The sequence below is a fragment of the Bison bison genome, unplaced genomic scaffold (assembly GCF_000754665.1).
Source record: "Bison bison bison isolate TAMUID 2011002044 unplaced genomic scaffold, Bison_UMD1.0 scf7180017864163, whole genome shotgun sequence".
NCBI classification, from domain to species: Eukaryota; Metazoa; Chordata; class Mammalia; order Artiodactyla; family Bovidae; genus Bison; species Bison bison.
This window is the reverse complement of record NW_011494735.1, coordinates 4,605,112-4,632,352: the sequence shown is the minus strand read 5'-3', so window position 1 is coordinate 4,632,352 and position 27,241 is coordinate 4,605,112. Positions and strand designations below refer to the sequence as shown.

The 27,241-nt window shown below is 41.4% G+C and overlaps 1 protein-coding gene and 1 long non-coding RNA gene across 2 annotated transcripts in view; one reads left to right on the top strand and one right to left on the bottom strand.

Annotated features, from left to right (window-relative positions):
* The first annotated feature begins 1,076 nt into the window (after positions 1-1,076).
* SLC35E3 (solute carrier family 35, member E3) lies at positions 1,077-18,262 on the top strand. The gene is made up of 5 exons (XM_010841559.1): positions 1,077-1,709; positions 2,534-2,644; positions 6,507-6,665; positions 11,659-11,741; positions 16,084-18,262. The coding sequence occupies exons 1-5, from the start codon at positions 1,308-1,310 to the stop codon at positions 16,268-16,270; spliced, it is 942 nt and encodes a 313-aa protein (XP_010839861.1). The 5' UTR covers positions 1,077-1,307; the 3' UTR covers positions 16,271-18,262.
* A 93-nt stretch (positions 18,263-18,355) lies between these two features.
* Positions 18,356-27,241, bottom strand: part of LOC104989772 — an 11,666-nt gene continuing 2,780 nt past the window's right edge. The window contains exon 3 of the long non-coding RNA XR_825414.1: positions 18,356-18,608. This is a non-coding gene — a long non-coding RNA (uncharacterized LOC104989772). The remainder of the gene's footprint in view (positions 18,609-27,241) is intronic.

Below are 27,241 nucleotides of genomic sequence, written 5' to 3'. Positions count from 1 at the left end.
GATGGACGTGAGTGTGAGTGAACTCTGGGAGTTGGTGATGGACAGGGAGGCCTGGTGTGCTTCGATTCATGGGGTCGCAAAGAGTCGGACACGACTGAGTGACTGATCTGATCTGATCTGATTTTTAAATAAATGAATTAAACTTTCTATGGAATAAATCAGGAGACAAAGAATGAAAAAAGTAATGTAACAAAATCAGAATTTTTGAAAAGGCCAGTAAAATAGTTACCCACAAGGCTAATCAAAGGACAATGAAAACTCAAATGCATGTTTAGAATAAACAAAGTGATATAACAACAGACGAAATAAATTGAAAATATGGTAAAACACTATGCACAGTTCTGACGAAATACATTAGAACGTTTAAGTAAAATGGACACGTTTCTAGAACAATGAAAAGCCAAACAAAAAAAAATCTGAACAGTAACTATGATGAGTATATACGTAGGTTCATCATACAGTCTACTCTTCTGTATGTTTAGATTTTATAAATAAAATGTTTAAAAATATGCTTTCAAGAAGTAATGCTTTCCCGTGTCTGATAAGGACTAAATTTGCTCAACACTGCTACTGCTAAGTCGCTTCAGTCCTGTCCGACTCTGTGCGACCCCATAGATGGCAGCCCACCAGGCTCCCCGGTCCCTGGGATTCTCCAGGCAAGAACATTGGAGTGGGTTGCCATTTCCTTCTCCAATGCATGAAAGTGAAAAGGGAAGGTGAAGTCGCTCAGTCGTGTCCGACTCTTAGCGACCCCATGGACTGCAGCCTACCAGGCTCCTCCGCCCATGGGATTTTCCAGGCAAGAATACTGGAATGGGGTCCCATTGCCTTCTCCGTGCTCAACACTAACAGTAGCTAACAAGTCAATCCAACCAACACACAGGAAATGTCCAACAAGAAAGGGGTCCCTGATTGGTATAGCCGGGTTTAGCTAACTCAGGTGGTAGGGCAAGAAGGATTCAGCTAGCCTCATCCAGAGTGCCACGCGCCTGCGCAGGTGAGGCTGCTCAGCTAACTGTTCGAGGGCGGAAGCGCGGGTGCCCTGAGCCACGTGACCACGGGTGAAAGGGGGCGGGGCGCGCGGGACGCGCTGCCGCGTAGTCGCAGACTGAATGGGCGGCGGCAGAGCATGTGTGCTTCACTGAGGTTGCTCGTCTGCTGGGACCCGAAGGTTGAATGTCTCTCCGTAGCCGGATCGTGAAGCCGGCGGCTGCGAGAACGCGGCGGCGGCGGAGGAGGGAGAGGGCAGCCGGAGACAGGCCGGGCGCCCCTTTCCGAGGCTGACGGCCTCCGGCTACGCAAGAGTCATGGCATCGCTGGCAGATCGAGTACGGGGCAACGGGCGCATCGCGGCCGGGCTCCTACTCAACCTACTGGTGTCCATCTGCATTGTGTTCCTTAACAAATGGATCTATGTCCACTACGGCTTCCCCAACATGAGCCTGACCCTGGTTCACTTCGTGGTCACTTGGCTGGGCTTGTACGTCTGCCAGAAGCTGGATATCTTTGCCCCTAAAAGTCTGCCGCCTTCCAAGCTCCTCCTCCTGGCCCTCAGCTTCTGTGGCTTTGTGGTCTTCACCAACTTATCTTTGCAGAATAACACCATAGGCACCTATCAGCTGGCCAAGGCCATGACCACGCCAGTAATCATAGTCATCCAGACCCTCTGCTACAAGAAAACCTTCTCCACCAAAATACGGCTCACGCTGGTAAGTAGCTTCAGGCGGGTGAGGTGCGCCTCTAACAACTCACCTGGACCATCTTTCTCCCCCGGGAAGTTTGCGTAACCTTGCGCCATCCTCTTTCCCATGATCGTAAAATCCACCCTTGAGTCATTTGTGAACTTCACGCTTATTTGGGAAAGGTGAAAAAAAAGCCATCTTGGCGCTCTGTTGGGCTTTCAGCACAGTAGACTGTACTTGTGTGAGTTTTAGTAACTACTGTTTGATGGAAATCCTTATGCTGTGATTTCTGAGTAAGAAAGAAAGCTGTATTGAGTGATGCAAATTCGTATCGGATTAAGTGGAAAATCTCAAACTGACTTTATGATAAACGTTAAGTGTTTCTCAGGATATGTTTGTGTTGACATGCTGCAGAGGTTTCATAGTCTTTACATTAAAAAAGATGGGCTAAAATAATTTTAGTACTTCATAACTTGCAGAACTTAAAATCCTAATGCTTTTTTTTGTTATACCCTTGTGTTTACATGTTGTTTAGACATTAGTTTTGTAGTCCATTTACTCCGATGTGCTCGCATGTGGTATTTTCATGCAAAGTGCAATGCATCGACTCATTATTTTACCCAGAATTTTAAATAAAATTAAATGTGAACAAAAATATAGAATTATTTTATTCAACTTTGAGGAAGTAGGATTAACAGTTCTTTTTTTTTTCACATGGAAGAATATTTGTAGAGGTTCGTTGTTTCCTAGTGGCATTTTTATGGTTAACCTTGTAAGACACTGTGAAAGGAATACAAATTTTATGTCTCATAAATTTAATCTGAACAACATCTACTTCTTTTTCTTTACAGATTCCTATAACTTTAGGTGTAATCCTAAATTCTTATTACGATGTGAAGTTTAATTTCCTTGGAACGGTGTTTGCTGCTCTTGGTGTTTTAGTTACATCCCTTTATCAAGTGGTTGGTAATTTTTTTTTTCTTTATGTGCCTTTTAGCAGGTTTCATAAATTTTGAAGCTGTGCCCCAAGGTTTAGGCAGTACAGTATAGAGACAATAGACTGTTGGGAAGAAAGCATAATTGCATAAATTGTCTGACTCAAGTTGAAGAGAAGAAAGGAGACAGAAATGTGGGTGTATGGTGTTCACCAAGTGTCTCCCTACCTGTCTGTAAGTGTATAATACCCACACTTCACAGTCTGAGTTTCGGGTGATGGTATAATGTTTTTTGGGAAATCCTTACAAAATGAGTAATAAGACTTTTTTACTTGAGGATTGTGTTCATGGGTTTTATGGTATTTATCATTTACTCTTTAATTATGATGTTACTATGAAGGAGTAAGTACAGATCCAAAAAATTGAACAGGAAAGGAAAATTTCAGATTTTGTAAATCTTTGCCTCAAAAGATATGCTGCTGTTACAGCTTATATATTCTAATGATTTGTCTCTGTCAGTATTTTATAGCAATGAGTATCTCACTTGTTGCACTAGCCTGATGCCTTGCCTGTGGGAGGCATTTACTGAAAAGTTGTTCGTGGATTTATTTCCTTCATTACCATAAAATCTCAACAAGTATTTTTTGTTTGTTTCTTATATAGTGGGGAAAAGAATAATGAATGACGAAGGGTACAGTGAAACAGTATTTTCTCTATACTGAAAACCTTGGACCGAAAATTCTGGGTATGCCTGCATGGGGAATCAGAGCCAAATGTGTGATCAATTTTACTTTGTTCACAAGCATCCACTAGTTGTAAACTAAGGCATTTTTATTATGAATGTTAGGAATTTAATAATGCAGCCTTAGCATTTTCTAGTACTGGTTAGTTCAGAAACATTGTTATGTGAAAATTCTGGGGTTGAATAAGTTTCTTAGTGGCAGAGAAGCAGTTTAAATAAAAGAGAGCAGTGACATGAAAGGATGGAGCACCCACTCAGTCTTGTCACTTGGCCCCAAGATATTCTTTTACTCCAGAGAGAAATCAGAGGAAGCTCAGGTTTGTGCTTTAAGAAAACTGCATTTGGGCATACTTCAATGAGTTTAAATTTTTAATTAGATACTATTTATCTTTTTTGTTAAATGGACTTTTTGGATTCAGTATGAATTATTTGTTAGAGCAAGAAATTTTATTCGTTGAACGTTAGAGTTTCTTGTATCCTTTACGTATAACTTCAATTCAGAGTACTCATAGTACTCACTGGCCATGCCAATATGACCATTTTTGTTCAGACAAGTTTCAAAATTGCTATAGATTGGAATCAAAGAATTCTGTATCTCTCAGGTAGATATTTGAAATGAGATTGACTAAGGAATGATTGTAGACTAGACTAAGTTATGGGCAAAGTTTTTGATTATTGGTAAATGGTAAAGTTATGGTTACAGAATAGATATATTCCCCCAAAAAATTCATTTTAAGCAAAGTTGTATTTTCCTATTGTATCCTTGTATAATTTCCAAGTTATTTCTTCTCATACAACTAGGGCATTGAAAGGAATTAAGAGATGAGTTAAGAGCTGAAAGAGTTAAGATGAATTAAGAGCTGTTAGATTTAGTTGTAGAAAGATGATTGAGTCTTTCCTCCATTCAGCAGACATTTCTTCTGCTTTATACTCAGCCTTGATACAGAGATGAAAAGCAGCTATAATCCAGTATCGAAGAAATGCATGGAGAAGGCTGATCACAGGTAGTGTAGCTCAGGGTATGAGGAAAGTTCTGAGGAACACCACGGAAAGAGAGACAGTTCTGCAAGGAGGTGGTGGTGAGGTAAGGCTTTATGGGAAAGTTCAAATTGAAGAACGCATAGGAATTTGCTTAGCAGAGTAATATAGCAGAGGTCTTTCTTTGCAATGATGTGTGAAAATACAGAGCATTTTTGGAGAAGTTGGTTCTTTTTGGTGAGACTGGACTGTAGTTGCATGGTGGAAAGACAAGGCTGAGGGGTGGGTGAGACCAGATGGCAGAGTCTTGAGTATCATGTGGAGGAAGTATACCCTTTATCTTGCAGACACCAGAACTGGAGTTCAGAGAGGGCAGTAACTTGATCATTTCCTGTGTTCTAGAAACTTCTGGGGGCAGTGAAGGATGAATAAAAGGGAAGACAGGTTGACAGGCAGAGCAGTCAGAAAGTGCTCCGTGGTTTAAGGGGAAGACAGGAAGGACATGAACAAGGACAGTGGTACTGGACATGAAAAGGAAAAACAAACTCCAGACACCTCTTGGAGAAAGAAGTAGTAAGACCCAACTGAATGTGAGAGTGCAGACCCTACTGAAAATGAGTCTGATCCTTGGAGGAGATTGTATCATTAATTATTGGAGCAACACAGGAGGAGCTCATTTGGGGAAAAAAGTAATCAGCTTAATCTTAAATAAGCTCCTGCAGATGATCTAAGTGAAATGATCAGTAAGCTGTTAAAGGAGTGACTTAAAGGATGCTCAAGGAAGAAGGTCAGAGCTCTAGGTGTCAGTGGATAGGAAAAGGTAAGTTGGGGAGGTAAGAGGAAAGCCAGACCTCTCCCTTACAGATAGTAGGGAAGGAAGAGGTAAGTGAGAAAGCAGCACAAACCAGAGGTCAAGTTCTTCCAAGAGCAGTTGCAGGTTCTGCAGAGGGCTCCAGCTGGAAGGGGGACGAGGGCAGTCCATCAGTGTGGCCGCTGGAGGTGAAGGTGCCCTGTTGGGGGGCAGTTTCATGAGAAGGGTGACAAGCAGAAGCCAGGCTGCGCTGCAGTGAGGGCAAGCGGAGGCCTGAGAGTCACCACCATTCCAGCTGGGCCTGCTACCTCGTGTCAGACACGCAACTGCCCATAGAGGCTGCTAGGCCACGCAGGGCTGTGCGTACACTCTCTGCATTCATTTTCGCTCACTGTGGTGTCCCAAGCAAAAGAATCAACTCTTTGTCCTTCATGTTCACAGCAGACTCTTATTAAGGCTGGCAGGATAGTGCTTCACATTTCCGGCTCTTCTATTTTTGTCTTGGTGAATTTCTATAGACTTAGCATTTATGTAACAGGATACCCGGACCTACAGGAAAAAGAATTATGTAGGAGCAGTTATTCAAAAAAGCCTGGCTGTTCTTGCCAGGTCTTATATTCAAACAGTCCTATCAAACTTTCTTTAAACCTCTTTTTCAGTTATATTTCTGAAGCATTTTGAGAACTGAAAGGGTTTGAGGCTGTGGAGTGTCTGTTCTAAGGATAGCCTTTTTAGGGGTTGTGATTATCTATAGTTTATTAGGGGGGATTTTTCACAGAAAAGTCAGCCATAGAGAGGGAGGTTCCTTCTACTCTGCCACTGATTGAGTTTTCTGAAGTTAACGAAAAGCCCTCACATACCTTTCTGACCACACGCGTTGGTGGCCACCTGGGATAAATGAGGTTTCTGTTCGTCTCCAGTTAAGAGTCCGCCCTGCCTCCCAGTCTTCATTTTGGGGGCCATTTTTAGAAAGAAATGAAGTCTGACAGTGCATCTGTATTCCTGCTTATCCTGCTTATGAAGATTAGCCTGCTTATTCCTGCTTATAAATATCCATTCATGCCTAATTTTCCCAAGATCTCTGATACCTATGCATTGATTTTCCATATTTACTAGGATCTGGAGGGAAGAGAGAATTTCTTTTCCTCCTTTAATAGTAAGAAAATCAATGATCAGACATGGAATATAGAAAACTTACAAGATATACATATATATTATTGATCTTTGATATCTTAGGCATTTCCTCTTCCCTGAGCCCTGCTCCTCATTCCTGTGTTTGTGGCCAAAGTTGCATCTTTTCTTTGTTGAGTACCATTTTTTTTTTTTTCGCCTAACTTGTTCTCTCTCCTGAATTTCAGTGGGTAGGAGCCAAACAGCATGAATTGCAAGTAAACTCGATGCAGCTGCTGTATTACCAGGCCCCAATGTCATCTGCCATGTTGCTGGTCGCTGTGCCCTTCTTTGAGCCAGTGTTCGCAGAAGGAGGAATATTTGGTCCCTGGTCAGTCTCTGCTTTGGTAAGTTCTAATTGTTTGGGTGGGTGTCTAAGAAACAAGACAGTAATAATTATTAATGCAATTTTTAGTTTTCAGAGTGCTAGCTCAGATCCATTCTCACATTTAATCTTTATAATCACACTTTAAGGGAGGCAAGGTAAGATTTTTTTTTTTTTAATTTAATTTTATTATGTATTTAGTAGTGATTCTGGGGCTGTTCAGGGTCTTTGTTGATGCGCAGGCTTTTCCCTAGCTGTGATAGGCAGGGGCTAATCTCTAGCTGCCGTGCGCGGGCTTCTCATTGCGGTGGCTTCTCTTCTTGTGGAGGTGGGCTCTGGGGCGGGCGGCTTCAGTAGTTGCGGCCTGTGGGCTCAGTAGCTGGGGCTCCTGGTCTCTAGAACACAGGCTCAGTAGCTGTGCATGGGCTTGGTTGCTCCGAGTCATGTGGGATCTTGCCGGACCAAGGATTGAACCTGTTCTTGCACATTGGCAGGCGGATTCTTTACTACTGAGCCACCGGGGAAGCCCAAAGATGATTCTTTAGATGAAGACACTGAGGCAGAGAAAGGTTAAGGGACTTGCTTAGGGTGCAACAGCTAGTCAGTGGTAAAAACCAGGACTAGAATTCAGGTCTTCTGATGCCTGGTCACTATGCTGAGCATGCCTATTTGTCGTCCAGTCGCTTAGTTGTGTCTGACTCTTTGCGACCCCATGGACTGCAGCACACCAGGCTTCCCTGTCCTTCACTATCTCCTGGAGCTTGCTCAAACTCATGTCCTTGTCAGTGATGCCATCCAACCATTTCATCCTGTCGCCCCTTCCTCCTCCTGCCTTCAATCTTTCCCAGCATCATGTCGGCCCTTCACATCATCTGGTGGCCAAAGTATTGAAGCTTTAGCTTCAGCATCAATCCTTCCAATGAATATTCAGGGTCGATGACCTTTAGGATTGACTGGTTTGATTTCCTTTTTGGCCAAGGGACTCTCAAGAGTCTTCTCCAGCACCACAGTTTGAAAGCACCAGTTCTTCAGTGCTCAGCCTTCTTTATGGTCCAGCTCTCATATCCGTTCATGACTGTTGGAAAAACCATATTGGCTTTTCCACTATGGCTGCAGTCACCTTCCACAGTGATGCCAGGCTATAGCCCACAAATATTTTGGGCATTTATTGTTTTATAATTAAAATATAGCTTTGTTGATTTTATTGTGATAATATCACAATAAAAAGTAGTTTATATTGTATATATTGTTGAACATACATAAAATTATAAAGTGAAAGTCCCCGTGAATCCTGCCACACTAGGATAATCACCTTTACCGCTTTGGTAATGATCATTTCATGGATCTTTTTGAATCCACAGATACATGCATGTGTGTGTATATTTAATTTCATATATATGTAACCATATTACTTATGCTGTTTTTATTCTGGGTTCCTTTTCCCCAGCCCCGCTACCCAGACACACTTCATCATCCCATTACCCCACTCCTTCTCCTTGAAGTAAGTCATGTTAACACTCTAGTGTTTGTTCTTGCATATTTTTCTCTGTGCTGTATATACCCTCATATAAACACATAAACATGCCCAAGCATACATACACATATGTATACTTAAATTATACACTTGTTTCTTTTACAAAAGTGGGATCATATTACACAGATTTTCTTTTTTTTAGAAATTCAAGCAAGGATTTTTTGGGACCCTGCTGTGTTAGCAGGGACTTATGATTTTCTATATCTTGCTTTTCGCACTTAACAATGTCTCATAAAAATATCTTCACATCATTCTCTTGATGGCTGTATAATAGTTGCAGTTCTTAACTACCATAAACAATATTGCATAAACAGCCTTGTACATGTGGCCTTATGAACTGGGACTTTTTATTCTGTGAAATAGAGTCTTAGAATGGAATTGCCAGATCAAAGGGGTCTGTACTTTGGGGACATTGTTTTAATAAAGTTAGAAAGTATAGTCCCCCTACTTAGGAAAGGAACTTCTGCTTCCCATACATTTAATGCAGGGCATGGGCATGTCTGTTTTGTTGGTGGTGGTAATTTATCAAACCACTGTAGTTTGGGCACCTTATACTAGGAGGGGAGAGGCTTTATGTGACTGGTCCCCTGACATTTAAAAATGAGGACCTCAGCAGAAAGACCATAAATAAAGGTCAAAGAAACAAGAGCACAGCAGTCTGAGACCACTGAATAAGGGAGAATCACCTTCATTTCTTGTCTCTAGAGGGCATCATTGTCTCAAAGTGTAATTGTGTTTTTAATGATGTGAAGGTCATCAAGAAATAGGCTTGTGACATACTGTAAACTCTGTAAAATTAACAGTGATACATTCCTAGAAACAATTTTTAAAATCTTTAAGGGGCAAATTTCTTTTAGTTAAAAATTTAGTGAGCCTCACTGTTGTTTAAAATACGAAAGTAAGGTATTACTGTTTCTAATTAAAAGATTGCAAATCCAACTCCCCTGGTCTAGTTACAACTGTACTGATTTAAAAACTGAGAAAACCCATATGGGACAGAAAGAGTCTTCAAATATGACATGTTTCCTTTGGAATTTAAACTCCGTAATAATTCAAATTGTAACTAATATTTTCTCTGAATTCTATTTCAGCAGTAGATAATGGCTTTATAACCTTTTTTAAATTTTTTATTTTATATTGGCGTATAGTTGATTAACAGTGTTATGTTGTTTTCAGGTATATAACAGAATGATTCAGTTATACATATACATGTATCTGTTGTTTTTCAAATTCTTTTCCCAATTAGTTGTTATAGAATATTAAGCAGAATTCTCTGCGCTCTACAGTAAATCCCTGTTGGCTGTCCATCTTCAGTAAAGCAGTGGGTACATGTCCGTCCCAAACTCCCTCGCTGTCCCTCCTCCCCACCCTTCACCCCAGTAACCATGAGTTTGTTCTCTTAAGTCTGTAAGTCTGTTTCTGTTTTATACAAAAGTTCATTTGTATCTTTTTTTTTTTTTAAGATTCTGCATATCAGCGATATCATATGATATTTCTCTTTCTCTGACTTGTTTTCTGACTTTTAAAATGAAATTGCGGGATATGTGTGGACAGAATGTCCTGCGTGTCTACAGTGGGACAGCCCACTGTCTCCCATCCTCAGCCGAGCAGGTTTACTCATGTCCCATGCACACACCTCGGCTTTCATTCCTCTGCTTTGACCCATACTGTTTCCTGCCCCTGTTATTTCTTTTTCTAATCTAAACATGCATTGAAATCCAAAGATTTTTCTTGCTATTCCAGCCCAAAAGGACATTTCCTGTCTAGAGAAGCCTATAGAACCTATTGCCTGTTTGCCTATTAATGAGGTTAGAGCTCAAGACTAATTTTCTCTTCTTGCCTGAGCTGTGCGTCTTGTATCGCACTGTTTAGTTGCTCAGTTGTGTCTGACTCTTTCTGACACCATGGACTGTCCGTGGGAATTTTCAGGCAAGAATACTGGAGCGTGTTGTCATTTCCTTCTCCGGGACTCTTCCTGATCCAGGGATCGAACCCACATCTCGTGCAAGCCTCCTGCATTGCAGGCAGATTCTTTACTGCTGAGCCACTGGGGAAGCTTCATTTGGTTAAGAGGTAGCAGAGCAGAGCCAGTTAGGAGCAGAGACTCCAGAAGCAGACTGCCCTGAGTTTAGATCTTGGCCCTTCCACTTACTAACTGTGTGTCTTAGGCAAGTTACTTGACCTCTTTGTGCTGTTTTCTTGTCTGTAAAAAGGGAAAATATTTTATTCTCTCATGGCTGTTTGCAACAATTAAACGAATTAGTACATGTAATATATTTAGAACAATTCTTGTTGCTTAGTCAGCACTATGTAAATTCAAGCTGTGATTATGTTATAAAGATTTTTATGATGTCCTTGAGTGGTTTCTGAAATCTTTGAGGGCAAGAACCCATTGTGTTCCTTATAAGGCCTGGCCTAGTTTTGTGGATATCGAATGAATGCCTACTGATTCAATTTAAATAAGAATAAAATGAGCAATTCAAAGGAAAAAAGGTGTGAAAGGATATATGCCAATGTATTAACTGCGCTGAATGGTTGGGATTATAAGAATTCCTTATGAGTTCTCTTCACAGGGAAAAGTACTTTTTCCTATATGTTTAATTTTGTGTATGTGTGGATGGTAGATGTTCTCTATTCTTGCTGTGGTAACCATTCCATAATGGTTGGTTGGTTTATGGTTTAGTTGCTCAGTCATGTCCAACAGTTGCAACCCCATGGACTGTAACCAGCCAGGCTTCTCTGTCCATGGATTCTCCAGGCAAGAATACTGGAGTGGGTTGCCATTTTCTTCTCCAGGGTATCTTTCCCACCCAGGAATCGAACATGGGTCTCTTGCATGGCAGGCAGATTCTTTACTGACTGAGCTACAAGGGAATCCTATTTTGTAATGTGTGTAGGTCAAATCATGATGCTGTACACCTGAAACTTACACAGTGTTGTGTGTCAATTACATCTTGGTAAAAGTAAAAGGAAAAAAATTCCTTATGTTCTTTTTGTTCATCTTTATTTTCTAATTTTTCCATAATGAATAATATTACTTTTATAATAAGAAATTATTACAAAATAATTTTTCACTGGATAGATAAGAAAAACTAACCTGGAAATTTATATTCAGAGTCAGCATATTGTTGAAGAATTTTCCATTGGATTCTGTAGACAAAATTACAGTTTCAAATACTACTCATTCTGCTTTTTTACCCTCAGTTCTTGCTTTCTCCAAACTTGATTATCTCTTTTAAAAAATCTTATTTTGGGAAACTCCCTGGCAGTCCAGTGGTTTGGACTCCACGCTTCCACTGCAGGGGGTTCCAGTTTTGGTACCCTGATCGGGGAACTAGGATCCCACAAGGCACTGCGGTGCGGCCGAAAAAAAGTCTTGTTTTTAATGATTGATAGAAGTTCCTGATGAAGTATATTTTCACTTGATGATTGTAATGATTGCAGCTGCTTTTCATTAATGATTCTTTTGGTTTATTTGTAGCTGATGGTCCTGCTCTCTGGAGTAATAGCTTTCATGGTGAACTTGTCGATTTATTGGATCATTGGGAACACTTCACCAGTCACGTATCCTTTTCCTAACAATTCACAAATGTATAGTCTTTTATATTCTCCAAAACTCTGTCACGTTGATTTCTTTATTTGAGTCTCACACTTACTATTGCATGGCCTAAATTGAGTAGATTGGGTTATTTTTAGTCTTTATGGAGATTTAACAAACTGTGAACTGGGGAGATGGGTTAGCTTTCTGTATCATAAATGCTTTTGAATTTTCTTAAGTGAGCTTTTCCCATATCAGAATTAATGCAGAGCACCACTCCTTGTACATAAACATTTGTTGAGTGAATACTGAGGTAATACTTAGGTTTCCCATCACTTTTCAGTTATTGATAGTTTGATAATAATACAAAGGAGTGGTTAATCTAAGTAACAATAATTTCAGACTAGTCACTCTGACTTGTGAGTTTATTTTTGTACTTGTCTGGCTGGGTGTGCCTGCTTTTCTCAATATTACTTCATATCAAGAAGTGAAGTCATGACTTGAAGATCTTAATCAAACTCAGCTGCCCATTTTTAGCATTTCATCTGTAATGAGTGAACACTGAGCTGTCCACAAAGTATAAAAGCAGCATATTTGACGGCTATCAATAAATAACAACAGTTCTAATAGTAATAATTTTAAAAAAAAAACAAAAGCAACACTTAACTAAATGTTTCTTCTATGCCAGGCACTGTTTGAAACACCTTCTGTGTATTAACATTTAGTTTTTATAGCAGCTCAATGAAGTAAATTATGTCTTTGTTCTGCAGAAGAGGAAGTGGAGGTGCAGAGGGGTTGAATAACTCACTTGGAGTCACCCGCCGAGAAGTGTGGTATCCAGGTTTGAACTTGGGTGGTCTAGCCAGGACTTGTGCTGCCAGATCAAGGCATCCAAGTATGTGCCCTAAGAACATCCATTCATTCATTCAACAAATATTAACTAAACGCCCACTGTAAACCATTTCTTGACTTAGTAAATATTCACATACTGAGTATCTACTGTATGTCAGGCACTGAAGATACAGTGGTGAACCGAAGAGACAAAAATCTCTGCTTTCACATCTCTACTTTCACAGGCTTAAGTTCTGGGGAGAAAGGCTATAAATAAGAAACGAAATGTGCATATGCAGTGTTAGATAGTGTAAAGTGATAAGGAGAAAAAGATGAAGCAGGGAAGGGGTTGTGAAATACTGGGGACAGGGTGAAGTTTTATGGAAGGTAGACAGGAAGGCCTCAGCAAAACAGATACTTTTGAGTAAAGACCTGAAGGAAGTGAGGTTGCTCCACGCAGAGTGGGATGGATAGCATTGCCAGGCAGAGGGAACAGCAGGTGAGAGACTGGAAGGAACAAGAAACCTGTGTGGCTGGAGCAGGGGGAACACAGGGTGGCTTTAGGAGAACTCAGAGTAATAGGGGGTCAAACTGAGCAGAGCTTTTACATGAGATGTGAAGCCGTTGAGCAGGGACAGGACATGATTTTATGTCTGTTTTAGTAGGATCCCTCTGGGCTATTGTGTTGAGAACAGGCAAGGCAAGGATTTTCAACCTCAGTGCTACTGACCTTTTGATCCAGACAGTTCTTTGTTCCAGAGGCCTGTCCTGTCCATTGGAGGATATTTAGCAGCATTTCTGGCCTCCACTCACCAGATACCAGTAGCACCCTTTTCCCCAATTATGAAAACCAAAAACGTCCTTGCCCAGGTGACAGAATCACTCCCAGTTGAGAACTACTGCATTGAAAGGGGCAAGAGACGAAGGGAAGCCATCTGCTGCTGCTGCAGTATGCTAATTTAGAAACTACACTGGTTTGGTACCAGGAGAGTCACAGTGGATGCAGTGAGAAGTGATTGGACTCTGGATATATTTCCAAATAGAGCCAGCGGGTTTTGCAGGCAGATTGGATGTGGAGAATGAGAGAGGAAAGAAGGTTGACTCACGCAGCTTTGAGCCTGAGCCCCTGGTGGAGTACAGTTGCTGTGGACTGAAATAGGACAGCCCGAAGGAGGTGTGGAGGTGGGGAGGAAGACCAGGTGCTCAGTTTGGGGTGAAACAAGTCTGAGAGTTCAAGATCGAGGTCTTGGCTGGAGGTATTCTGGAGAGAGTTGGTGGTGTATAGACGTGGTTTGAAGCAGTGAGTCTGGCTGACATTACTAAGCACACAGGAAGAGGAAAAAATGGTGTCTAAAGACCAAGTCCTGGGTCACTTCAGTGTTTAGAGTTTATGACAGGAGCCAGGCGGAAGGGGCAGTGAAGGAGCCAGTCGAGGTGGGAGGAAGGAGGAGAGGGTGTAGAAACCAAGTGAGGAGGAGGGGAGTCAGCTGTGTCCAAGGCTGCAGCCAGGTCAGGTTCAGGTAATTGAGGAAGGGGCACTGATGATTTTGACAAGAACTTCAGAGTGTCCATGTAGAAGCCGACTGGAAGAAAGCGCAGAATTAGAGGAGTTGGAGATGTTGAATATAGCTTGCTCCTGCTTGTTTGTTTGTTTTTTCCCCTAATTTACAAAAGGATTCACTGAAGAATTTCTTTAAATTTGCCTTTCCTCTCATATAATTATCTTTAACAGACCTTGACCACTTAAAAGAAAGGCTGAGGAGTAAGGAAATGCTGACACGTGGGAGCCAGTGCACTTGAAGATGGCTCATAATTGAAAATGAAGCCTATTTTATTATGGTTATAATTAACATTCTTGAGAAGGTCCTCTGTCCCACAGGAAAAGTACTGCTGTTGAGGCAGGCAAGCACAGGTACCCTGGTGACCTGACCTGTGCTCTCCTGCCCAGGCAGAACTTCCTGGTTGCCTAGTTGGGCTCCGAACAGAGGAGGGAACCAGGACTTTGAGGTTGGACAGGTCCAGGCATGTAGCTGCAGCTCTGCTGCTGCCTCAGCGAGTTGTGGGAGATCTCTGGTCCCACTCTCATCATTTATGAAATGGGGGTCATGGTACCTACATGATTAGGTTGCTGTAGTGTCTGAGAGAATATGTGTCCAGCACCTGGCCAGTGTTTATTAGGTGTACGTACCACTGTTAATGGGCTTCTCTGGTAGCTCAGCTGGTGTAGAATCCACCTGCAATGCAGGAGACCCCGGTTCAATTCCTGGATTGGGAAGTTCCCCTGGAGAAGGGATAGGCTACCCACTCCAGTATTCTTGGGCATCCCTGGTGACTCAGACAGTAAAGAATCTGCCCACAATGTGGGAGACCAGAGTTCAGTCCCTGGGTTTGGAAGATCCCTTGGAGGAGGGCATGGCAACCCATTTTTGCCTGGAGAATCCCCATGGATGGAGGAGCCTGGCAGGCTATAGTCCATAGGGTGACAAAGAATCAGACACGACTGAGCGACTAAGCGCAGCACAACACTGCTCTAAATAGCTCACATACAGGGACCTTACTGGGTGCTCGAAGCCTTGCGTATATTAGCTTAGTTAATCCTCACAATGACACCGGGACAGAGTGGTAGCTCTTTCTAGTAGTATTAGGAAGAGTACATGGGTACGTATCAGACATCTGAAATACAATAAAGTACTAATTCATATAGAAAAAACGATTTAAAATTCAGTAAGAATAATTTGTAAAGGTACCAGTTGTGTCTTTAGTTAGCCTTTTAAATAAACAGTGATTTGGAACTGCCTTAATCCAGCAGCAAGTTACAGGCACTAAATTCAACTCAAACATGGACTTTAGAGTTAAATAGACCCATCTATGTTTGACCTCTGGCCCTGCCACTTACTAATTCTGTGATCTAAGTTACTTAAAATCCTCGAGCCTCCACTGTTGTAAACGAGAAGAGTGATTGCAGTGAAGGGAAATACGATGCTTAAATATTATAAAACGGTGTTAGATATGCGCCTGGCAGAGTGCCTGGCATGTCACTGGTGCTCATGCTAGTCCCTCCCCTGTCCCCGATTCCCTCCTAAGCTTAAGCACACTGGCTGCGTTGCCCTTGAGTCAGCCCTCTGGCGCCTTACACATTTCACCTCACTTGCCAAGGGAAGTTTAGAAATGGCTCCATAAAACAGCATCACAAATTGCTCTACAAAAGAACTTCTCTGTACCTTGTTCTGAATCCCTTTCCCAACTTTGTATCGCAGCCCCTTCTCTCTTCTTTGGGGAGGTCAGCAGGGAGAGTTGAAGGAGTCTCCTGTCACTGATTAATTACTAAAAGCTACCCGAAGAAACTAGGATTCACCCAGGACTTCACTGAAGTTCCTGTTCTTTAGACTTGGGAGCTGCTCTTCAGTCTGTGTTTCATGTACTTCTCTCCAGCCATTGGAAGCCTTTGCTTAGTGTGTGTGTGTGTGTGTGTGTGAGGAGAGAGAATACAAAACATCTAGCTTGTTATTCTTTTTTATCCTTATCTATAAACCTCAGCTATAACATGTTTGGACACTTCAAGTTCTGCATTACTTTATTTGGAGGATATGTTTTATTCAAGGATCCATTGTCAATTAATCAGGGTCTTGGCATGTTATGTACATTATTTGGCATTCTTGCCTATACCCATTTTAAACTCAGTGAACAAGAAGGAAGTAAGAGTAAATTGGTGCAACGGCCTTAATTAGGTTTTTGTAGAGAAAAAGTCACCTGAAGACAACAGAAAAAGTATTAGGTGGGCAAGTTACTTTCAAAGAAGAAATGAAAATTATGTTGCAAAATTCATTAAATGATCGTTTACAAAAAGTCAAGCAAAGGAAATTTTATTCATAAATATGACTTACTTGGGAATTTTCTGGTGGTCTGGTGGTTGAGATGCCATACTTCCACTGCCAAGGGTGCAGGCTCAATCCCTGGTCAGGGAGCTAAGATCCCGCAAGCTGTGTGGCATGACCAAAAAATAATAACAATAAAATTAATTAAAAAGTAAAATAAATATAACTTTCTCTTTTAGAGTACCTTTTAAGAAAAACTTTATCCTCTAAAGCATGGCTTATGCTTCCTTTCAAAGGTTATTCTATGAAGTATATAGAATGGTTTGGTTATATCAAATGAAGTACATGAAATTAAAGTTTTATAATGGTGACAAAGAAATTCAGATCACTGTACCACAAATGTGTAATGGCTTTTAAGGAAAGACACATAGGATTCCTCGACTTGCTCATAGGTGGTCCCCAATGTGAGTTCTGTTATAATTGAAGCCAAAGTATTCAAGTCAGAATTTAAGGCTAGCGTTTCTATTTTAGTTGTTTTAGTATAACTTCTTGCTTTTTTCATTTACAGAAATGACATATGATTGTTAGAAAGCAAAGTGCAGTAAAGGAGATCATAAAGCAAAAACCAGTTCTAAAAGTATTACTCCTCTAGTAGAAAGTGGATGTAAGAAGTTAATGTTCTCAAAAAAACTACAGTTTCTATGGGTGTTCTCTTGGTGAGCTCTCAAAACTATACATTAAGTTCAAAAATAAAAGAGCTCCATGTTTAAATAAAGAAAAGACTACAGGAGAAGCTGAGCAGGTTTCTTCTTATCCTGGTGACTGTTCTCCTGGCTTCTTTGAGCAATTCATGTTGATAATTGCTTAAGACTACCTCCCAGCCATCACTCCCCTACGCCCACATGTGAGGTATCTGTGGAGCGCTCTTTGACACTGAAGGGTTTGGAGTGAATTGTGTCAGCCTTTCTAAGTGGGCTAAGGAAAATTCTTGAGCAGCAAGTCAAGGTAGATGTTATCAGAGATTAAGCAGAAACTTGGTGAAGATATGAGGAAAGATTTGAAAGAGAAGTAGAGAAATAGTCAATATTTAACAAGTTCCATGAATTTTTTAAAAGGGATAATTAAATAAATTCTAGGGGAAATACATGATTTTACTTAAGAATATAATAGTGTCACATATTAAACTGCCAAATCTATTACTGGCTTCCCACTCTTGACATTTGAGAATTCAAAGCAGTTGTTGATAACCTCTCACAATAAATTGACTGAGCCAGATAATCCCTCTTATAATATTTCTTTTTCTAAATGTTATTTAGAAACTTCAAGTGAGAAAAAGAGCTCTTTGGAGGATGAAATGTCACATGTATAAAATACACCTTTTAGGACCATTTTTTTTCCCTGGCCTATTTGAAATGCGAAGCCCCACTGAAAATCGATTTTGACAATTTCAATGGATCAGTCAATCTGTTGTGTGATTTTTATGTGTGGTGTTCTGTTATTGTTTTAAATAATTTTGGTTCTTCTCAGTTTCCAAAGATACATTTTATTGTGCTAAGAAATACAAAGTGATTTGTCTTGCTGGATGAGCTTCAGGAGTTATGTCTGTCTAAGGAATATTCTCTGTGTTTTAAATGAACATATAATTGTTTACCAAAAGCTGGAGAAAAGTACTTCAGTATTTCAGAGGATCATTTGACTTCTGTGCACTAACAGCTGAGTCGATTTGTGCCATTTACAGATTCTTCTTAACTGTAAATACAACTTGGCGGGTTATAATAAATGTTGGGGGAGAGTTGTAATAAATGACTGATGTCGATAGGAATTCAAGGAAGGCTGGAGCAGGATAGCGTGGGGTGGGGTGGTTATGGATCTATAAGTGAATAAAGTATATACTATTGGAACTAGAGTCTGATAAACATTTTTTGCCCTGAAGACCGTCTTCCTTTGAAAAGGAAATTCCTGGGGGGAAAATGTACCAGATGATGAGGACCAACCGCGGAGACAAACCAGTAGTAATTCTGTGCTATGGAAGAAAACATGCTGGCTGTCCTTTTGTTAAGGATATAATTACACTTGTTTTTTTGTTGTATATTAGATGACTGTACTGCAGTTTTTACCTGTTATAAATAAAGAGAACCTGATGTTTTTATTTTCAAGTTGCATGTTAGAACATGCAGTAGAGGAAGGATGGCATCTATGCGTATGCAGGAGTGATGCTGGCCTGTCCAGTTCCCGAATTTGCATCACCTAAGGAAACAGAAGAGGAGGAGATGACAGAGGATGAGATGCTTGGCTGGCATCACTGACTCAATGGACATGAGTCTGAGCAAACTCAGGGAGTTGGTGAAGGACAGGGAGGTCTGGCTTGCTGCAGTTCATGGGGTTGCAAAGAGTCGGACATGATTTAGGGACTAAACAGCAACAACAAAGAAAGTCCTTATCTCTTTTTTAAAATAACCATAAAGGAGGGACATCCCTGGTGGTCCAGTGGTTAACCACCTGCCTTTCAGTGCAAGTAGTGTGGGTTCGATCCCTGGCCAGGCACCTAAGATCCCACATGACTTGAGGCCTCTAAGCCTGTGACACACTACTAATCCCGCATACCGCAACTAGAGTCTGTGTGCCACAAGGGAGATCCAACATAACCAAATAAGTCAAAAAATAAATATTTTTATAAATAAAATCACATAAAAGAGGAAATCCTCTTCTCTGTGAAATGAAGCCAGTGTTCTCCTGTTCATTCTTAAAAATACTTTTTAAATCTTTCTAGTTTCAAATCACTAGTCATCTTTTCTAAAAAATCTATTTATAAGCAACTAATGGAGCACTCCACGTTGACCCCATTGGTGATGAGTTGTTCGGTGAATGAATATGCAGAATGGTCAAAGGAGAAGGTCTGAAGAAAAGAATGAAGACCATATATATTAGATATATTCTGTTTTGCCTTTCTGTTTGCAAACTTGAACTAGATTATAGCTGCTAACATCAGGACTAGGATGATCATTTCATTCATTGAACAAAGACTTACATTATGTGCCGGGTACTGTGCCACACACTGTGCAAAGACAGTCCTGTGTTCCCTGTGATATTAAACATTACTCCAGCAGAAAAGGTAGAAATTAATTAAAGTGTATTATTTCAGACTCAAATAGTAGAAGGCACATGGTTCTCTGGAGCATGTAACAAAACAGTCTGGTCCAGGATTCAGTTCAGTTCAGTTCAGTCGCTCAGTTGTGTTGACTCTGTGACCCCATGAACCGCAGCACACCAGGCCTCCCTGTCCATCACCAACTCCCAGAGTTGACTCAGACCCACGTCCATCGAGTCAGTGATGCCATCCAGCCATCTCATCCTCTGTTGTCCCCTTCTCCTCCTGCCCCCAATCCCTCCCAGCATCAGAGTCTTTTCCAATGAGTCAGCTCTTCGCATGAGGTGGCCAAAGTACTGGAGTTTCAGCTTTAGCATCAGTCCTTACAAACAACACCCAGGACTGATCTCCTTCAGAATGGACTGGTTGGATGTCCTTGCAGTCCAAGGGACTCTCAAGAGTCTTCTCCAACACCACAGTTCAAAAGCATCAATTCTTCGCACTCAGCTTTCTTCACATCTAGCCTTGACTAGATGGACCTTGTTGGCAAAGTAATGTCTCTGCTTTTGAATATGCTATCTAGGTTGGTCATAGCTTTCCTTCCAAGGAGTAAGCGTCTTTTAATTTCATGGCTGCAATCACCATCTGCAGTGATTTTGGAGCCCAAAAAAACAAAGTCTGACACTGTTTCCACTGTCCCAGGATTGGCTGTTAGCAAAGGTGTCCATGAGGAGAGGACAACTGAGCTGAAATTTGATGGCCGTGTAGAAGTTAGCTGAGCAAAGAAGGAGCTGAGTAAAGAGAGGGGGGATTGCATTCTGGTAAAAGGGAATAGTGCATACAAAGGCCCTTTGGAGGAATTTGTGATGAGTTTTAAACTGCAAAAAGGATGGAGTGTAGGAACTACATTTAGCGGAGATGTGGTATGACACAAAATTGGAAAGGAAGGCCAGCCCTTGGACCACAGAACAGCTTATAGACGGTGTTAGGAATCTAGTAAGAGCAAGACGGAGTGTTCTGAGCATCGTCACAGTCAGCACCTTTGTTTTGAAATACATGAAAGCAAACCAGAGAGAGGTTAGGAGAGAGGAGACAGCTGTAGTGAGATGTGATCGCTTGGAGAGGTGGTGGTGAGATGACAGAAATGGGTAGAGCAAGAGGATTTTATAGATGGGATCAAGTGGGCTTGAGATAGATTGGAAATGGAGAGCATGAGAAGGGATGAAGTCAGCAATCACATGTGTATGATTTGGGCAGCTTAAAAGAGAAAGGTACCACTCGAGATAGGAAACACGAGAAGAGGTTGGGTTGGGGAGTGTGGAGACTGAATTCACACATAGCTATCTCGACTTTGAAGTGTCTTTGAGAAATCCAGTTAAAGTTATTAAGTAACCACATATATAGGTCTAGAAATCAGGAGTCTTTTTTTTTTAATTGATGTGTAATTGATTTACAATATTAATTTCAGGTGTTCACTTCAGTCTATCAGTAGTGTCCAGCTCTTTGCGACCCCATGGACTGCGGCACGCCAGGCCTCCCTGTCCATCACCAACTCCCGAAGTTTACTCAAACTCATGTCCGTTGAGTCGGTGATGCCATCCAACCATGTCATCCTCTGTCGTCCCCTTCTCCTCTCACCTTCAATCTTTCCCAGCATCGGGGTCTTTTCAAATGAGTCAGTTCTTTGCATCAGGTAGCCAAAATATTGGAATTTCAGCTTCCACATCAATCCTTCCAATGAATATTCAGGACTGATTTCCTTTAAGATGGACTGGTTGGATCTCCTTGCAGTCCAAGGGACTGTCAAGAGTCTTCTTCAACACCACAGTTCAGAAGCCCCCCAAAATAAAGTCTGTCACTGTTTCCACTGTTTCCCATCTATTTGCTATGAAGTGATGGGACCAGATGCCATGATCTTAGTTTTTTGAATGTTGAGCTTTAAGCCAACTTTTTCAGTCTCCTCTTTCATTTTCATCACGAGGCTCCTTAGTTCTTTTTCACTTTCTGCCATAAGTGTGGTGTCATCTGCATATCTGAGGTTTTTGATATTTCTCCTGGCAATCTTGATTCCAGCTTGTGGTTCATCCAGCCCAGCGTTTCGCATCATGTACTCTGCATATAAGTTAAATAAGCAGAGTGACAATATATATACAGCCTTGACGTACTCCTTTCCCGATTTGGAACCAGCCTGTTGTTCTATGTCCAGTTCTCCCTGTTGCTTCCTGACCTGCATACAGATTTCTCAGGAAGCAGGACAGGTGGTCTGGTATTCCCGTGTCTTTAAGAATTTTTCACAGTTTGCTGCGATCCACACAGTCAAAGGCTTTGGCTTAGTCAATAAAGCAGAAGTAGATGCTTTTCTGAAACTCTCTTGCTTTTTCCATGAGCCAGCGGATGTTGGCAATTTGATCTCTGGTTCCTCTGCCTTTTCTAAAACCAGCTTGAACATCTGGAAGTTCATGGTTCATGTACTGTTGAAGCCTGGCTAGGAGAATTTTGAGCATTACTTTGCTAGCATGTGAGATGAGTGCAATTGTGCGGTAGTTTGAGCATTCTTTGGCATTGCCTTTCTTTGGGATTGGAATGAAAACTGACCTTTTCCAGTCCTGTGGCCACTGCTGAGTTTTCCAAATTTGCTGGCATATTGAGTGCAGCACTTTCACAGCATCATCTTTTAGGATTTGAAATAGCTCAACTGGAATTCCAATACCTCCACTAGCTTTGTTTTTCCTAAGGCCCACTTGACTTTGCATTCCAGGATGTGTGGCTCTATGTGAGTGATCATACCATCGTGATTATCTGGGTCATGAAGATCTTTTTTCAGAGTTCTGTGTATTCTCGCTACCTCTTCTTACTATCTTCTGCTTCTGTTAGGTCCATACCATTTCTGTCCTTTATTGAGCCCATTTTTGCTGAAATGTTCCCTTGGTATATCTAGTATTCTTGAAGAGATCTCTAGTCTTTCCCATTCTACATTGATCACTGAGGAAGGCTTTCTTATCTCTCCTTGCTATTTTTTGGAACTCTGCATTCAAATGGGTATATCTTTCTTTTTCTCCTTTGCCTTTCACTTCTCTTCTCTTCACAGCTATTTGTAAGGCCTCCTCAGATAACCATTTTGCCTTTTTTCATTTCTTTTTTTCTTGGGGATGGTCTTGATCATTGCCTCCTGTAGGATGTCATGAACCTCTGTCCATAGTTCTTCAGGCACTCTATCAGATCTAATCCCTTTATCTATTTGTCACTTCCAGTTTATAATCATAAAGGATTTGATTTAGGTCATACCTGAATGGTCTAGTGGTTTTCCTACTTTCTACAATTTAAGTCTGAATTTTGCAATAAGGAGTTCATGATTTGAACTACAGTCAGCTCCAGGTCTTGTTTTTGCTGACTGTATAGAGCTTTTCCATCTTTGGCTGCAAAGAATAGAATCAATCTGATTTCATTGTTGACCATCTGGTGATGTCCATGTGTAGAGTCTTCTCTTGTGTTGTTGGAAGAGGGTGTTTGCTATGACCAGTGCATTCTCTTGGCAAAACTCTATTAGAGACTTTGCCCTGTTTCATGCTATACACTAAGGCCAAATTTGCCTGTTACTCCAGGTGTTTCTTGACTTCCTACTTTTGCATTCCAGTCCCCAGTAACGAAAAGATATCTTTTTGGGTGTTAATTCTAAAAGGTCTTGGAGGTCTTCATAGAACCGTTCAACTTCAGCTTCTTCAGCATTATTGGTCAGGGCATAGACTTGGATTACCATGATATTGAATGGTTTGCCTTGGAAACGAACAGAGATCATTCTGTCGTTTTTGAGATTGCATCCAAGTACTGCATTTTGGACTCTTTTGTTGACTATAATGGCTGCTTCATTTCTTCTAGGTGATTTTTGCCCATAGTAGTAGATATAATGGTCATCTGAGTTAAATTCACCCATTCCAGTCCATTTTAGTTCGCTGATTCCTAAAATGTCAATGTTCACTTTTGCTGTCTCCTGTTTGACCACTTCCAATTTCCCTTGATTCATAGACCTGACGTTCCAGGTTCCTATGCAGTATTGCTCTTTATAGCATCAGACTGTACTTCCATCACCAGTCACATCCACGACTGGGTATTGTTTTTGTTTGGGTTGTGTCTCTTCATTCTTTCTGGAGTTATTTTTCCACTGATGTCTGGTATCATATTGGGCACCTACTGACCTGGGGAGTTCCTCTTTCAGTGTCCTATCTTTTTATCTTTTCATACTGTTCATGCAATTCTCAAGGCAAGAATACTGAAGTGGTTTGCCATTCCCTTTTCCAGTGGACCACATTCTGTCAGATGTGTCCACCATGACCCATCTGTTTTGGGTGGCCCCATACGACATGGCTTAGTTTCACTGAGTTAGACAAGGCTGTGGTCCGTGTGATCAGATTGGCTAGTTGTCCGTGACTGTAGTTTCAGTCTGTCTGCCCCCTGATCCCCTCTCGCAGTTCCTACCGTCTTACCTGGGTTTCTCTTACCTTGGACATAGGGTCTCTCTTCATGGGTGCTCCAGCAAAGCATAGCTGCTGCTCCTTACCTCGGATGCAGGGTAGCTCCTCTCGGCCACTGCCCCTAACCTCGGGCATGGGATAGGCTCTCTGGGCTGCTGCCCCTGACCTATTTTTCTGGGCTTCAGAATCACTGCAGATGGCAATTGCAGCAATGAAATTAAAAGACACTTACTCCTTGGAAGGAAAGTTATGACCAACCTAGATAGCATATTAAAAAAGCAGAGACATTACTTTGCCAGCAAAGGTCCATCTAGTCAAATCTATGGTTTTTCCAGTGGTCATGTATGGATGTGAGAGTTGGACTGTGAAGACAGCTGAGCACCGAAGAATTGATGCTTTTGAACTGTGGTGTTGGAGAAGACTCTTGAGAGTCCCTTGGACTACAGAGAAATCCAACCAGTCCATCCTTAAGGAGATCAGTCCTTCCAATGAATATCCAGGACTGATGTTGAAGCTGAAACTCCAGTACTTTGGCCACCTGATGCGAAGAGCTGACTCATTGGAAAAGACCCTGAATCTGGGAAAGATTGGGGGCAGGAGGAGAAGGGGACGACAGGATGAGATGGTTGGATGGCATCATTGACTTGATGGACATGGGTTTGGGTGGACTCTGGGAGTTGGTGATGGACAGGGAGGCCTGGTGTGCTGTGGTTCATGGGGTCACAAAGAGTCAGACACGACTGAGCGACTGAACTGAACTGAACTGATGGGAGTTCTCTTTTTAGTTTTTTGAGGAGCCTCCATCCTGTTTTCCTTAGTGGCTACACCAGTTTTCATTCCTATCAGCAGTGCAGGAGAGTTCCCTTTTCTTCATATCCTCATCAATACTTGTTGTTTGTAGACTTTTTGATGATAGTCATTCTGATAGGTGTGAGATGATATCTCATCATTTTGATTTGTGTTTCTCTATGGACGTGAGTTTGAGTGAACTCCGGGAGATGGTGATGGACAGGGAGGCCTGGCGCGCTGCGATTCATGGGGTCGCAAAGAGTCAGACACGACTGACCAACTGAACTGAATAATTAGCAATATTGAGCATCTTTCCATGTGCCTGTTAGCTATCTGTATGTCTTTGGGACAGGAGATTTTGTGGTGGAGTGGAGATAAACAGGGAGTTTCTGGGATACACCTGATGAGGATGAAAACACAGACCAGAATGAGTTTACCTTGGAAGACAGTATGATGCAAGAAGTCTACAGCTGAGCCTTGAGGAACTCCACCATATACTGGTAGTGGTAGGTATTTCTACAGAGGAAGATGAAAAGGAAGAGTTCAAAGAAGTAGGAGGAAAACAGGGATGTTATAATGGGAGAGAGGGTGGCCAAAGGTGACCAACCTTTGGTATTGCTGGGAGGTCAAGGTAGACCTGCACAGAAAAACAAGCATTGTGTTTATTGACAGTTTATTGTGGACCTTAATGAGGCTGTTTCTGTGGTGTGATGGAGGCAAAAAGCAGGTTGGAGTAGGCTGAGTGGTCGGTGCATGAGAGAAGGATATGGATCCAAGAGTACAGACAGTTCTATTGCTATTGCAGGCAATATTGAATGCTGTTTGACATGAATGGGTTTTGCTTTTTTTTATTACAGGATTAAAATTGCAAAGCACCAAATATTCCTGTGTACCTCTGGAAGATACTTCTGTAACAGAGATGATCTTTTACTCTGAAAAGGAGTTTTATTTTTGGTTATTGAATATATTCTTGAGATGTGGGTTACTGTTAATAAAATCAACAGTTAGTTTTGCCAACTGCTGGCTTACTTGCAAACAATCTTTCAAGCCCACTAAAGGGTGATCAGTTATGCATTTTCTTATCTCTGTTACCACTAAAGTTAAAAAAGGGGAAATAAACCTACCACGAAAAGGACCAGTCTTGGGGCAGGTGAGTCCCTGTGGAGCAGGGCTGGCTTGGACCTCAGAATCATGGCTCCCAGTCCAAACTCTGCCTTTGACCAGGGTGGCCTTTGGCTGTGGGGAAGCCCCTTGCCTCTTGTTCTCAGTTTCTTCACTTGTAAAATGAGGGCTTGGATCCAAATGATTTCCAAGGAACCCTCCATCTCTGAAATCCCCTGAGTGTGCTTTTTCAGATTAAAATTATAATTTCTCATTTGCTTATATTGAGAGTATATTAGATGAAATTAATGAGAAAGATTTTTTTTGGTCCTTGTGAGAGCTGGTTTCTTGTTCATGTGCACTTTGTTACTCATATATTCTGTTTTTAGAAAGTATGCAAAATGTTAAATGGATTTATTTTTATAAAATACTAGAAGACATGATTTAATTTGATTTATCAAAGCTGCTTTACACTTAACATGAAATCCCAATTCACATTGGGAGGTGAATTATTGCCAATTTAATTATTTATAGATATCTGGAGGTTATTTTTGCTATACTGTTTTTAATTTGGAAAACAGCTCATCACCCAAACCATAGTAATTCACATTTTTCTATTTAACTAAAATCTCATGAACACTAGGCATGCCACATGAGCAAGCCTGCATATTTATTTAACCAGACAGTACTATGTCTTTTTTAAAGAGGACTTTAGTCTTTAGAGCCATTTTAGATTCATATTCATTCTAAATTTTGATTTTTTTCACTACTCATATGAGATTATTTTTCCTTTTAAAATGAAATGATCCGAATCAAGCATATGTATTCATTTTTTTTTTCCTGTTTTCATTTTGTCCTTCAGTTCAGTTCAGTTCAGTTGCTCAGTCGTGTCCGACTCTTTGCAACCCCATGAATTGCAGCACACCAGGCCTCCCTGTCCATCACCAACTCCTGGAGTTCACCCAAACTCATATCCATTGAGTCAGTGATGCCATCCAGCCATCTCATCCTCTGTCGTCCCCTTCTCCTGCCTTCAATCCCTCCCAGCCTCAGAGTCTTTTCCAATGAGTCAACTCTTCACATGAGGTGGCCAAAGTACTAGAGTTTCAGCTTTAGCATCAATCCTTCCAAAGAACACCCAGGGCTGATCTCCTTCAGAATGGACTGGTTGGATGTCCTTGCAGTACAAGGGACTCTCAAGAGTCTTCTCCAACACCACAGTTCAAAAGCATCAGTTCTTCGGCGCTCAGCCTTCTTCACAGTCCAATTCTCACATCCATAGATGACCACAGGAAAAACCATAGCCTTGATGAGACGGACCTTTGTTGGCAAAGTAATGTCTCTGCTTTTGAATATGCTATCTAGGTTGGTCATAGCTTTCTTTCCAAGGAGTAAGCGTCTTTTAATTTCATGGCTGCAGTCACCATCTGCAG

Excerpts from the sequence above, each read along its gene's own strand:
- SLC35E3 (XM_010841559.1), top strand. The coding sequence starts at position 1,308 with ATGGCATCGCTGGCAGATCGAGTACGGGGCAACGGGCGCATCGCGGCC. Across the intron at positions 2,645-6,506 it reads TTACATCCCTTTATCAAGTG|TGGGTAGGAGCCAAACAGCA; the intron begins GTTGGTAATTTT and ends CCTGAATTTCAG. Across the intron at positions 11,742-16,083 it reads GGGAACACTTCACCAGTCAC|CTATAACATGTTTGGACACT; the intron begins GTATCCTTTTCC and ends TATAAACCTCAG.